Below are 14,812 nucleotides of genomic sequence, written 5' to 3' on the forward strand. Positions count from 1 at the left end.
ATCTGTACAAAATTTGAAATACTACTAAACGGTAGCTGATTAATGGCATGACAGGTTTGTGCAACAAAACCCATATACAATTTCCTAGCATTCTCTTTAGCAGCATGAGAGTGACACAATACACTGATACAGCATCAGTTACATGCCAAATTTACAACTATTGGTGATGATTTTGTTACACTAGCAATGTTTCTTGTCTTTGTTGGGAAGTGAAAAAGAAAAAAGCAAAGAAAAATACTCTGAAATTGCTCAATGCACCCATTTTATTCAAACCAAAATCACATGAGCTTTAGTGCTTAGAACCTGCAAAGAAGGACATTCCCAGGGGGATTTGAAGCAAGCAATTCCTTTGTGTGAAGAACAGGGTGAAATCTAATTAGTTGTTAACGTATAATCTTGACTTTTATCATAGCACTGGCTTCAGAAGCCTTTGAATATACTCTAAGTCGTATGGAATACTTTTATTGTTTATTTATTTTTTTCTTTTGGAGCTTGACTGCCTGAAATCACCCTCTACTTTTACTGTATGGATAAGACCAGCTTGAACAGTCTACTATATACCTTTTGTGTTCCACAGAGGAAAATTAACTCTGCCTCTGTATGCCTTTCTCATGCATTCAGAGTTGACCAAGAACTCTGGCGGTCATCCGGAATTCACAGAACCACAGTTACATGTGTAACTAACGTTCTGGTTCATTCCTACTGACCACCAGATGCAGTGTAAACACTACTGGATGACCCATACCAACACAGTCAAGAGGAATCCAACTGACCTGATGAAAAATTAAGGCTGCTCCTGAAAGACTGCAGAACTCACGGCATGATGAGCAGCAACGTTGGCCTTATAAAACCAGGCAAATGTGCATGGAGAAGCCCAGGTAGCGGCAGTGCAGATGTCCGCCAACGAAACTCCTCTAAAAACAGCCCATGAAGATGAGATGGCCCTAGTGGAATGGCTGCCTTGCTGCCTTGTAAGCCAGTATAATAGTTTCCACTATCCAGTTTGACAACCTCTGCTTCGACACTGGAGCACCTTTCTTCACACCACCATAGCAGACAAATAACTGGTCTGACTGTCTAAATTGAGCAGTAGTGTCCACATAACACTTCAAGGCACGAACAGGACACAAAAGTTGAGCACTTGAATCAGACCCTGAAGAAGTCTGAAAAGAGGCCAGTTCAATGACTGGGTCGTAGGACCACCCCAGGGTCATCCGGCAACCAACGCAAGCACAATTCGCTAACAGACAGTGCGTGCAACTCACTGACTCGTTTTGCAGAAGCAATAGCCAACAAAAAGACAGCCTTCAAGGTTAACCATTTCAAGTCAATGCTTTGCAAGGGCTTAAACTGGGATGAGCAAAGGAATACAAGCACGAGTGTCAAATCCCACACGGAAAGTGAGGATTCCGAGCAGGCTTAAGATGGCGTGCACCCTTCAGAAAACTGCAGACAAGACTGTGAGATCCAAGAGAAGATCCACCAATTGTAACATAATATGCAGAAATCGCTGCGACGTACACTTTCAACATGGAAGCCACTTTGCCCTCCTCCAGTAAATGTTGAAGAAAGCTTGAGATGCTCGGAATGTCACACGTTGCAGGATTGAGCCCCTGCTTCTCACCCCATGCAGAAAAAAGCCTCCAATGGGCAGCATAAATCTGTCGTGTGGAAGAAGCCCTAGCATTGGAGATTGTGTGAATAACTGCAGGATAACAATGTTCCAGAGAAGGATTTAACCCAATGGCCAGACCCAAAGCTGCAGGCGAGCTGGATCCGGGTGCCAGATGCTGGCATCCAGCTGGGAGAGGAGGTCCTTCCTGGAGGAAGCTTCCATGGATTGCCTGACAGAAGTCTTAGCAACAAAGGAAAACATGGGCTGGCTGGCTCATCGCGGTGCCACGAGTAGCACTCTGTGCTTGCACAGGGAGATCCTGTGTAACTCCTCCCATAACAGAGGGATAGGTGGGAAAGCATATAGTAGGCAGTTCGGCCATTCATGAGACAGTGCATCCTGGCCCAAGGGGCTGGACACTTCTGTCTTTGCGAACCATAGACGACAGTGAGTGGTCATCTCCGAAGCAAAAAGATCCACCTCTGCTCTTCCAAATTGTAGCCAGATCTCCTGCACAACATCTGGATGAAGTCTCCATTCTCCTGGATGTACTCGATCCATGGAAAGAGCATCCGATGTCTGGTTGCATGCTCCTGAAATATGAGCTACCCTCAGTGAAGTGAGTCGCGGTTGCCACCATGTCAGGATCTCGTGCGTAAGCTGTAGAGACCTGCAGGATTTCGTGCAGCCCTGGTGGTTTAGATGGAAAACAGTTGAGGTATTGTCGGACCGAACGAGAACATGGCGGCCTGCCAGGACTGGCATGAAATACTTTAAAGCCATGAACACTGCACGTAGTTCCAGCAGGTTGATATGTTCTGTGGCCTGGGTTGGTGCCAGTGCCCACAAATACCCCTCTGGTTCCATGTTGCCCACCCCATGAGGGAAGCATCGGTCGTGACCAACTCCCGCCAAGAGGGAAAAACACACAGGGACACACCTGTCTTCAACAACTCTACCTGCCTCCACCACCTCAATGCCCATAAGCAATGTTGAGAAATTACAATGAGTCGATGGCGATGTCTGGTGGGATCTAGTTGCAAACTGTTGTTCTACAACTGAAGTGGTCTGAGGTGGAGTAAACCCAGGGGAATCACCACTGTAGCAGCGGTTAACATCCCTATTAGTCATAGGACTACCTGGTACTGCAAAGACACACCCGGGTGAAAGCGAGCCAAGAGTTGTAGAATGTTCGTCACACATACTTGAGACAGGGAGGCAGAAATTAGGCGTGAATTCAGGGTTATTCCTATGAACGTAGTGGTCTGTGTTGGACTCAGACAGCTCTTTTTCTCGTTCACAGAAAAACCCAACTTCTGCACATCTCAAAAGCAGTCTGGAGTCTTGCAGAGTCTTCTGTTTTGTGGGGGCACAAAGAAGCCAGTCATCCAGGTAAGGCATAATATGCATACCTCTCATCCAAAGAGGAGACAGAGCTGCGCTAACACACCTTGTGAATACACGAGGAGCAAGGGAATGACCGAAAGGTAGAACCTTGAACTGGTAGGCTTGATTCAGGAAACTGAAACGCAGAAACTTTCTGTGATGAACAGCAATTGGGATGTGAAAGTATGCATCTTTCAGGTCAACACTTACAAACCAATAATCTGCTGCCACACACCGAAGAACGTCGTCTGTGCGCAGCATTCGAAAAGGAAGGACCTTCAGGAACAAATTCAGATGCCTCAAATCGAGAATCTTCGGAACAAGAAAATATGTTGAATATAACCCCTCTCCCTGAACGAGGGGATTAACTTTTTTTATGGCTCCCTTCTGTAACAGTGAAAGAATTTCCAGAGAGCGGGCCATTGAACAAACTGCATCTTTGACAACCGTAGGAACGATTCTTGAAAATCTGGGAGGCCGGCGATATACTGTAGAGTATATCCCCTACTCAAGAGTCGTCAAAACCCAAGGATCTGCTGTGTTGGTCCTCCAGTACTCTATCTGTTCTATTGAAAAACGATCGACCGCCGGCCTGAGTGTCTCAGGCTTTATGTGTGCAACTTTTAGTGGTCGTGGGGGACTGCTGATGGGGTCCCACTGGCAAATGTCGATGAGGTGGCCGAAAAACTCTAGCATTCTCAGTAACACGAGGCCTTTGAGGGGGCTGTGACTGAGGTGTAGCCTGCTGGCGGAAATATTGCCCCGGTGTGGCATAGCGATGTCGGGTCTGAACTGCTGGCATCCTAAAGGTAGGGTAGCGCTGTACCTGTGTCAGTTGATGAGTGGCCTCAGACAGCTTTACTCTCTTTTCCAACAGTTCCGGAACATTAGGACCAAAAAGATGTCCGGGAACGAATGGAAGATCTCTCAAGGTTTTCTTACAGTTCTCAGGTAGCCGTGCTTGGGCAAGCTACACTTGGCGGCGGGCTGCCAGAAGCGTGGCTGCAAGACTACCCAGCTCGCGGGTTACATGGCCCATTGCCAAAAGAGCCGTTTGCAGAAACTGTGAAATTGAGGGATCAACATTTGCTGGTTCTAGCTTACTGGTAGCAGCAAGAAGTAACTGATAGATTGTGTTTTCTGCACGAGTTATGTAGGCAAAAGACTCGTATGCCTTTTTAATAATGAAACTGTGCGACCACATTGCGCACTGGGACATCGCACATTCCCTCGTAGAGCCTCGTCAGGAGACACCACCAAAGCTGCAACAGGCTGCTCTATTTCTGGAGCACGAATCACCCCGATGGAATCTGCTTCAGCCATAGATGCTAACGTCCGAGCAATCTTTGAGCGCTGTTTAGGCGAACCAGAACCTGTGAGGGCATTTGAAAATTCAGCCACAAAACCTTATATGGTGGCATGGCAAAGAAGTCGCTGCTGTGGCCTGCATGAAAAGACATTGGTTTGGGCAGATTGGACAGGTGTCTCATCAAGTCCAAGACGAGCAAGTGCCATTCGAAGCACAGCCAAAGTATCATCAGAAGAAGGCTGGGCCTGTCCAGATGACCGAACTGACCCCCCACTAGACCCCTCCGCTGCTGGAAAACCAGTGAAAACATCCTGAGGTGATGGTTGTGCCGCAACATCCTCAGCATTCCAATGATCATGAAAATCAGAAGCAATCGTAGAAAGCACATCCAAGTCAGAATGATGTGAAAATTTCCAAGATTCCAAACATTCTCATCCTCCTGTGTCATCTTCACAGGTGTAGCAGATGTGACAGGCTGAAGCGAGTGAAGCAGGCATTTCAGCTCCAACATCTCTGAAGAAAGCACAGAAACAGTCTTAGAAAGTGACTTTTCCTCGACACGTGAATTGAAGTGGTGTAGATGCGCACTGACACAGCTTGTGAGGACAATATCTCACTGCTCTTCTAAGCTGCACTTGACAGCACAATATATCACTTAACCAAAACAACCTATCTCAACCAGGCGAGAAAGCGAAAGAGGCAGAGTGCTGAGCGACTGTGGTTTATAACCCCCAGGGCTCAGCATATGTCATTACGTGACTTTGTTGGTATATTCTCTCGACCTATCTGGCTGGAGCTGCGATAATCCAGTAGTGTTACACTGCCTCTGGCGGTCAGGAATGAAACAGAACTGCTAATCTGAAGAACCACACGGTTGCTTACTTTGTGACGTCACGGTAATTTAATATTTTAATGGACATTAATAATCACTATTACAACATGAAAGGCAATAATCGACAATTATTATTTTTGCCATAATTGTGCAGCCCTAGAAGCAGTAGAACACATCATGCTTTAATAAAAAGGTATTTGTATTGCCATTTTTGGGTGAATTATCCCTTTAATGCTTATTTTGCTTCCATCTGTTTTGTTGTACTAATATTACAAATTGGAATTGCAAGTTGAATTAACGGTAGTAACCTGAAAACAAATGTATGCTTTAATAAAATGGTATCCTTGTTCTATAACCTTGTCAGGCTCACCCCAATTCTGTCTCCAGAAGAACTCCAGGGACTTCTGAGAGGCAAAGTGTTTCTTCACTGAGTAGTGAACTCTCTGGATCAGCATGTTAGACAGACCGGCCTGTCTGAGCAGATATGCCTGGGTAGGAGTGTGACCGAAAGGATCCACAGCCCAGCCGGTCTTTGGTTTCACTCCTAGTAAAAACATAAACAGTAGGAATAAGATTTAAGGTTAGATAAATATATGTTTATATATTTTATTAATTAGCTAACTTTTTTTTTTCCACAGTTATTAGCTGAAACGCTTGTCTTTGGACAAACATGAAACAGTTGTCTGAATGGCAAAACCTGTCCATAAGTTAGAATTTAGCCTTGTTAAAAAGTAAATGGCACTAATAAAATTACAGTATAACATCCTCTATGCACTTTTACTACTTACACACTACGTATTACTATTAGTTAAATCTTAACTTTATACAGAAATTAAGTATTTACAGAAAGGAATTAATACAAACTAATTGTATATTTAACATATAATGTAACATATTGAAATTTAAATGCACAGCTTTTCAGCTTTTTGCTACCAAATTAGTACCAACACAAACTATATAGTAGTTACTTAACCCCTAGTGTGTACAATACATCCAAACTTCCCAGAAAAACAGTTTGTCTTCAGTTTTGCTGGTTTTGCCAGGCTGTGACCTGAACTAAAGGCAATAAGCAATTTAAAGGAATATTCTGGGTTCAATACAAGTTAAGCTCATTCAACAGCATTTGTGACATAATATTAATTACCACAAAAATCTATTTTGACTTGCCTCTTCTTTTCTTTAAAAACAGTGAGGCAGTTATAATTGAAGTGAATGGGGCCAGTAAATAAATGTTAAAATACTCACTGCCCACAAGACGTAAACAATATGTGTGTAAACATGATTTTAGTGTGATAAAATCGCTTAATAAACTTTTCTGTGTGTAATGCCAATTTTACAACTTCGTTGCCATGACGATGTTATGTCAACAAACCCTAAAATGACGATTTAAACAACTTTCCAGCTCAAATAAAACAGAAAAAATGTATGTAAGGGCTTTTATAAAATTATAAGCTTCACATTTCTGCCTTTAAACCCTCCAAAAACTGGCCACATTTAAACTTTCATTGTAAGTGGTTCAATGCAATTTCGATTCTTGCTTTTTTGATTTCAGAAGGACGAGTAACAAATATAATCAACATTATGTCTCAAATATTTTCAATTGAGCGTAACTTGTATTGAGCCCGCAATATTCCTTTGCTCAGCGAGCAAAGACGCTGACTACCACCACTGGAGTTGCGAGTTCAAATCCAGGGTGTGCTTAGTGACTCAAGTCAGGCTTCTTAAGAAACCAATCGGCACAGTTGGGTGTAGTTGGTCATCCCACTTGGTCGTTGTAAATGTGTCAAACCATTTCATGGGGTCTTAAAGAACTTTTGAACAGCTGGTGCAACCCTACCCCAAAGCTAAAGTCCAGTTAGAGCTTTCATATTTTTAAACATGGATAAAGAAAAACTCAGTCAAAAGTCCCAGATTCAGTAAAGATTGGGTAGAGTATTCAGACCAGAAGTGATACACTGAACATGGAAGCGAGTGGAATAGAGAAGACACAATTAATACTGAAGGTCAAGTGCACCCTGAAGAGATCGCTGTCTATATTCATGACAACCTGAGCATGAGAAACCCTCATCACAGCACCACTGAGTTTTCCTGAAAGTAATAATGGTGAATAATGTGGTATAGCAAAGTGAATGTGATTTGAAAACCAAAGACTCAATTTACAGTAGTATCTGACTTGCCAATCAATCTATATTTGAGAACTAATCCACTGACACCTGAGCGATCAAGAGAGCAGATGGTGAGTGGATGTTGGTGTAATAAGAGCCAGGGCTTTGCTCCAGGTTTTAATATACAAATAATGAAAACTAAAAAAATCTTCCCAGAGGTCTTTGAGTCAATTTTGGTTGCATAAATATGTATAGGGGATAAATTCCTTATAGTATTGCAGTTAAGAGGTTTAAAATTAAGTTAGGGGTTTCACAAACCACAACTTTGAGCTGAGGTTGATTCAGGATTTAAATGGGATTGAAATAGATATTATTACATGCTTTAAACCAGCAAACTTCTTCAAACTAAGAAGTTATTTTCAGAAACTGGGTCTCTGGAGTTACGACACAAACAGGAAACATTTTATAAAAGTGGTTTTGAGTAGGGATGTGCATTTTGGTCACTCAAGTCCTCTTCAGATAAATTTGTTTTTGACAAGGCGTGAAAGAGCGAGATTGCACTAGCATTTAATTGATTGTCAATATACATACGTGTCAGATGGATGGATGGCATTTTGCCGTTGCAACGCTATACGTTGTTTTTGCAATTTTAAGACAGTGTATAATAGTCTCAGCCTCAGATTCCCTCATATCAGAACCCACTGCCCGCGTTCACTTACCGTTTGATGTACATTGCACACCGGAAAGCACTTTCTCGATCTGGCAAGCTCTACTCGGACGACTTACTCTATGCACCCTTCGGGATTAAGAACACACAACGCAGTTGTGTTTAGAAGCTTCCGGGCTGATACAATGCATGCTTTAGATGATTAAATAATCACTGGATTTGCCACAGTTTGCCAGAGTAACAGGTAAAGGATGGGCAAGGTCAAAGTTTAATGATAAAATTCAACATAAACAAACACAGACACACATGCAGTGTGGCCGCGTGCATCCCTCTCGCTACCGAACTGATATTTCCGACTCCCACTTATCTCGCTCTCCCGCTGATCAGCTGATTCAGCACTGGCCGTGCTCCATCATGGCCTGGCCAAGCTCTCCTCCTAGTCACAGCCAGGTTTTAGATCAAATCTTTGAAAGATACTCAAGAGTTTTGTTTTTAAGGGACTAAGTAGCAGGTTAACTAGATATCCATAGCTGCTATTCCATTATAGGGCCAGTGTGAGCCAGGCTATCAACTGGTCAGCAGGAGCCAATAGTCTCGGAACTTGAGCCGCAAGACCAAAATCGATTTACATTCCCACCATCTGGCCATAGCCACACAGCATTGCTCTATAACCCACGCTTAATACACCGCCCTGGTGCCAATGTCACAAACCCCACCCATTTCAAAAGCAAGAAGGAAACTCAAGCTGAGGTATTAGACTCTGGAGACTAGCTAGCCCTCGAAATGAACACAAACTTGTACTTGCCTGCAATAAAACATTTTCCCGAACCTGTACCATTGTGCTATGGATAACCAACTTGGCAAGTTTGCCGACAATATACTTAATCACATCTTCGTTAGGCAAACGGCGCATCAATCTAACATTGCACATTTTCATCAGCTCAAATATTCATAAGAGCCCTGATTTCATCTACTGACCAGTAATACTTAATTTTTTTTAGAAACAAATAAAACTTAAATGGAACAAATATTTGGTCACCGATACCTACTTAAATTACATTAATGGAAATACGTGTCAGATCATACAATAATGGGTCAACAGTTAACATCACATGAAGTTGTAAACACAATCCATTTCCTTGGCAAATATTTATCGATCTGTAGATTCAGTGAGAAAATAATTCTCTCCATGCTTTGAACATTGTTCACAATATCCATCCAGTCAGTCTTTGTTGGAGGCTCAGTCTGTAACCATTTTTGTGTTACAGCTTTCTTGCTGGCGGCTAATAGCACCTTCAATAGCTATTTGTCTTTCACTAACAAGTGGGCTGCTATGTTGCCTAATTAGATTGTGGAGAAAGAGCGGTCAATTCCTTCACCAAAAATTTTATGTATTACTTGTATCATCTCCTGCCAATATGACCGAATGGCCTGGCAGCTCTAAAATACATGAAAATGATCTGTCAGGTGTGCTCCACATTTCCTCCACCATAAACCCATTCCCACCTTGCCCGTCTGAACAGATTTTAACTTGGGGTTTACAAAATATCATAATTATAACATTCCTCCAACAGAATTCTCTCCAGTGGCCCGAATTAGTAAAGGTAGACTGTACAGAACACATTCCATCAGTCCTCCTCCGATATAGATTCCTTCTCCCATTTTAACCTCACCTTATCTGTCGAATGTTTCTTAGTGGATTGGATAGCTGAGTATAGTTTTGAGACTATTTTAATTATTTTATATCATTTATTTGGTATTGCCATACAATAAGCAGGACAATCTTCAGTAAGCCAGTCATTATCGCAAAACTAGCCCCTTCAGGGTGATACAAGACCTTGACGTGGACCACATTTTGGCAAAAATTCTGATCACAGAGTCTATACACATTTTCCTCAAAGTTCCTGTGATTTCTGTAAAACCATTTGCGAAGCAAAACAAACTGTGGTTTGTTGCTTTACATGTTGGTCAGACAGACCCTTGCCAAGTAGGCTTTTCTTGGTCAGAATAATCTGCAATGTGGACCACACCTTTCGCTGTTAAGTCAAAGAGCACGAGACCATGTAAAATATTGTTTACTTCAAAAATTATTAAAACGTTTCAAAATGCAACTCAAGACCACTACGTTCTGTTCTATTCTATTAATGTGTTTTCAAGTACTCTGGTACTGGCAGCCTTTACTTGTTCTGAGGCTGTTAGACTAGTTAAAGCAGAAAGGAGGTAAAAGGGGCTTGAAGGAATTAAAGTACATACCCAAATTTCTCTCCAGCCATTGGTGACCCTCAAATAACTGATCTATCAATGCAAAGTAGTGTGTGTTGGCTTCATCAGGCATCACCCAGCCTCCTGTGGCCACCTCCAGTTGACCGCTGTCTACCAGTCTGCAGTAGATAGACAGAAAGATTGAAACATTTTATTACCTTAATTACCTTGGGTGAAGGAATATTTCACCCAAAAATGTCCATAATTTACTCACCTTCCACTCATTCCAAACCTGTTTGCTTTTCTCCATTCAAGGGAACACAAAATGAGATGTTATAGAGAATGTATGGAAAAAAGCAGTGTAAGCAATGAAAGCAGACAGTGAAAAGAGGCTGTTTAGTTCCAAAGTAGTTATGGTACCAATGGTACTACTGTTATGGTAATTTTAAAATGCTTTTTGTTCTTTTTGATGCTTGACAGCCCCTGGTCACTGTACTGTATGCTTAAAATATATTTGGAAAAGTGTAGCTTGAGAGACTCTTCAAAATATCTTAAAGTCATAAGGTTTTGAAGTGACATGATGGTGAGTAAGTTATGTCCGAATAAAAATTGTTAGGTGAAATGTGCCTTAGCGAAGAGAGAGGAGCTATAAATGATTCACCACTTTTCTTCAGGGTTTTCACAACAAAGCACCTTCCCAAATCTACAGCATAAAAGTAACTGAGATTTTCTGTTTTTCAGATTTATTGAGCTTTGCTGCTCGGTTAGCAGTAGCAATGCTGCAGACTACATATTTTCTTCAGCAGAGAGCATATATCTTTGGTAATGCCATCCCTTATTTGGACAAGAGTTCTCGAGCCCTGATGTACAGTCAGCAGCTTTTCTCTGTAATGCCACTTATTTCAGCTAGCGAATAGTACATTGCGGCCCTCTGGAGGAAGGTAATAAGAGGGACGACAGCAAAATAAAGAGCACCAACTCGGAATGTTACTGACAGAATTTTTTTTCTGTTTTTTTATTTCCCTTTTATTTCATGGTGCTTTATTGGCCAACAGGACAAGCCAATGTACAGCTGTGGTAGTATTCTTAAAGGGGTCATATAATGCCATTTTTGTACAAGTTAATATGAATCTTTAGGGTCTAAATGAAAACTTTGTAATATACGTTTATTAAAAATTCTCATTAGTATTTTAAGAAAACACTAATTTTACCTGCTCAGAAACAGCTCTGTTTTCAGCACGCCGTTTCAGTGCATATGACCTTAAATGATAATGAGCTTTGGTCACCCCGCCCCTCCGTTAGGGTTAGCGATTTGCAAAGATTAATATAAAGGTTAATAAAACGTTACACTTACTTCTTCTGGAGGTGCAGAGGGAATATAAATAGTTGGTACCGAATCTTTTTACAGCAGCAGCTTCTTAGCAAAACCAGCTTTATACTGACCCTCGTTTATAAAGCAGTCTGGTGAAAAATGATTCGCGCAAACATGAACGCATTGACGTTGCTCGTGGGGAATATTCCCATCGTAAACAAAACTCAGCCACTGCGTCTTCAGCGGTTCAGATTTAGGAACATCAAAATGACTGCTGTGTTCGTTATTACATCGAAGAACAGAACACCACAATCGCTTAGGCGCCATTCTGCTCCAGTGTATCAACAATGATGACGGACTATGATTGACAGCTCGCTCACGAGCGAGGGCGGGTCTGTGTTGAAACACTGCTGTCAATCAACAATCCTGGGAGGGGCGTCCGACCGTGTGACGTCACACGGTCGAATGGCTCGATTTGAGGCAGGGGAAAATATATAAGGAGATTAAAACAAAAACACTGGATGGATTTTTATCATAATAGGATGGTTGTGTACAGGCACAGCCAACACACATTTCGGTACAATCAACTTGAAAAAGTGCATGTACCATTATATGACCCCTTTAACAATCTTCATTAACAGTATTCATATTTGGTTCAATACAGTACCTGCAAAGTGTTTTTTTTTCTCCCCAATTTGGTATGCCCAATTCCCAATGCGCTCTATGTCCTAATGGTGGCGTAGTAACTCGCCTCAATCCGGGTGGCGGAGGACGAATCTCAGTTGCCTCCACGTGTGTGACCGTCAAGGGCCGCTGCCAGGGGCGGAGGAGTCCCCTACCAGCCACTGAAATGCAGCGGCATCTGAGACCGCTGACCGAGAGCGGGGAGGGGCTCGCTGCCGACTGCCTGGAGCAGGAGAACCGATGCCAGGGGCGGGGGAGACCCCTTCTGTTCCCCGAGAACACGGTGGGGCGTTTCGTCTGCCAGGAGCTGGAGGACTGCTTCCGATCCGCCTGGGGAGTCGCGGCTGCCGTTCATTAGAGGGTGGAGGAGTGGCCAAGGACCAAGCTATGGCGTACTGGAGAACTGTACAGTAAGAGTTTTTTTTTTTTTTAATCTCTCTCTTCTATCTCCCTCTCACTGCCGCTCCGCGTTGGCCTTTTCTCTCTCTTTTATATTTTACATTGTTTTATTTGGGGGGGGACTACACTGTTACAGTAAGTAGCCCCCCATTTTATTTATTTCTTTGTTCCCTCACCTTGTCCCCTCCCTCATCCAGGTAGACGGGGATGAGCTGCCGGCAGACGGGGTGAAAGGCATGCCCCTCCCCAGGGAAGGGGGTGGGGGGTGTACGTCCTGCTGGGGGCTCCCCAGCCTGAGAGGAGGAGGAATGTGACAGGGCGGAGGGCGGGGCTGGGTCGTGATTATACACACCATTATCAGGCTAATTAAGCCTCCGAGAGGGATAAAGGCCGACTGCGGATGGTGGTGCGACGAGAGAGAGATAATTTACGGTCAGCTGACCGTCATGTGTGTGTTTGTGTCGTATTTTTTAAGTTTCTCGTTAAACTATTATTTATATTGCCATGCCGGTTCTCACCTCCTCCTTGCCCGTTTATATCCCTTTACAATATTGTTTTGTAAAATTCACATTTGCTGCTACTGAGGTTGAGGTACAGGTAGGTTTCGCGTTAGGATCTAGTTAGGAGGGTTAGGTTAGGATTAATTAGTTAGGTTTGGAGTTTAGATTAGGATTAGAGTTTTGTGTAAACTTTTGTAAATATAGTGCAAAATAAGAGTTAGCAATTTTATGTTTGTTATACTATATTATATTGTGTGATATATTGGCGTTGTTTTGGCCTATCGGCAACCGTGCTCTCTGGATATCGGCATCAGCCGTTAAAAAAACAAACAAAAAAAAAAACATAATGGTCAACCCATATCAGTACAATGAAACAACATGTATGTAAATAATAAGTATATTGTATCAAATGCGTAAGTACAAAGTAGTTAATGACACCTAATATAAAGTGGGTCTTGGTATGGAATAAAACAAACAATACTTTTTTTCCTTTACTTTACTCATCTGTCACAATAATGTACTGTATTATCTGAATTATTATATAGTTTATTTAAAAAAAATTACAAAATATTTAATAAAATATATTAATAATTATTAGAATAATAATACATTGACTTATCTATATTTGGAGGCCTTTCTCAGCACATATTTATCAGTGTAATTAATTGTGATTATTTCAATTAATTAATACATTTGCATATCATGTAAAAAAAAATATAGACTGACAGCCCTAATTATAAGTAAATTGCCATTGACGAGGGCACTGTTTTTTGTTTATGCTCTCCATTATGCTGCTTTCAAACAGAGTGCTCTCTCTCGATCATAATGTTAAGGCAAGGGTGTGCTTTGTTTTTCTGCCATTGGGTCTTGCACATGGTCGAGCTTTTTAAAGTATACTCTTAACAGCCAAGTTATCTAAGGAGGAAGCAGAATTAAGTCACAAACCTTAATGGGATGCCTTTGTGTCTGGACCGTGGCTATGATGCCATAAAATGTTGCTTCTGGTGGCACCTAACTACACTTTTGAACAGAGCTTTTGTAAAGAATGAGATTAAGTAGTCAGAAGAAAACTGTCAACCGAATTTAACTGCAGTGCATAAAACTTGAACACTATTATTTTACTGCCTTGCAAGCACTGATATTCCTTTGGAAATTGTAAATCTAGTTTTACACTTGAGTCCCATCTTCAACCTTGAAACAAGATGCTACAAGTAGTCCAAGGCTAAACATTTCCTGAATCAAGTGTCTATGACGGGAGGATGTGGAATTGATTTCAGTCATGTAGGTTCAGTTTAGGTTATAGACTATTTTGAAAATATGCCATTCAATTAACATATATTTGCACATCAGGAAAATATGAAAAGTGTTATTCCCACTACTTAACATAAAAAAAAAAAATCTGTGCTAGCATGGATTGGAATTTATTGACTTAACTGCAGTTCCCATTTTCCGTAATGCACTAGCCAGCCTCTAGAGCACAGACAACTTCATTTATTCCGAAGATACACCTGTGTATCTTTTGTATGTGGCAGTAAAAGATATTGAATCATTATGCTAGACCTTGAATCTGCTGATATGAAATGAAATAAAACCTACTCATGCCTGCCAAAAAAATCTTGATTTGGAGTCAGTCAAGGCCATCTTGGCATTTTTTGAATGCTTAAAAAAGAATAGGACTTGTTTTCCTCACACTTGTTCTGCGCGACTAATCAATAGTGAATAAATATTGGTGTTGGATTTTTCATTTGGCTTATGCCTGAACCTCGGGCTGTTTTGAAAGATGCTCTAATTGGAATTCTAA

At 41.8% G+C, this 14,812-nt stretch overlaps 1 protein-coding gene across 1 annotated transcript in view; it reads right to left on the minus strand.

The window, feature by feature from the left end:
- The window catches only part of LOC127627908 (alpha-mannosidase 2-like), a 79,848-nt gene that overhangs the window by 46,912 nt on the left and 18,124 nt on the right, over positions 1-14,812 (minus strand). The window contains exons 5-6 of the mRNA XM_052104522.1: positions 10,168-10,295; positions 5,513-5,686 (exon numbers count right to left, since the gene is read on the minus strand). Coding sequence (XP_051960482.1) covers positions 5,513-5,686; positions 10,168-10,295 — 302 coding nt within the window. The remainder of the gene's footprint in view (positions 1-5,512; positions 5,687-10,167; positions 10,296-14,812) is intronic.

This window comes from Xyrauchen texanus, chromosome 3 (assembly GCF_025860055.1).
Source record: "Xyrauchen texanus isolate HMW12.3.18 chromosome 3, RBS_HiC_50CHRs, whole genome shotgun sequence".
In the NCBI taxonomy this organism is placed as follows: Eukaryota; Metazoa; Chordata; class Actinopteri; order Cypriniformes; family Catostomidae; genus Xyrauchen; species Xyrauchen texanus.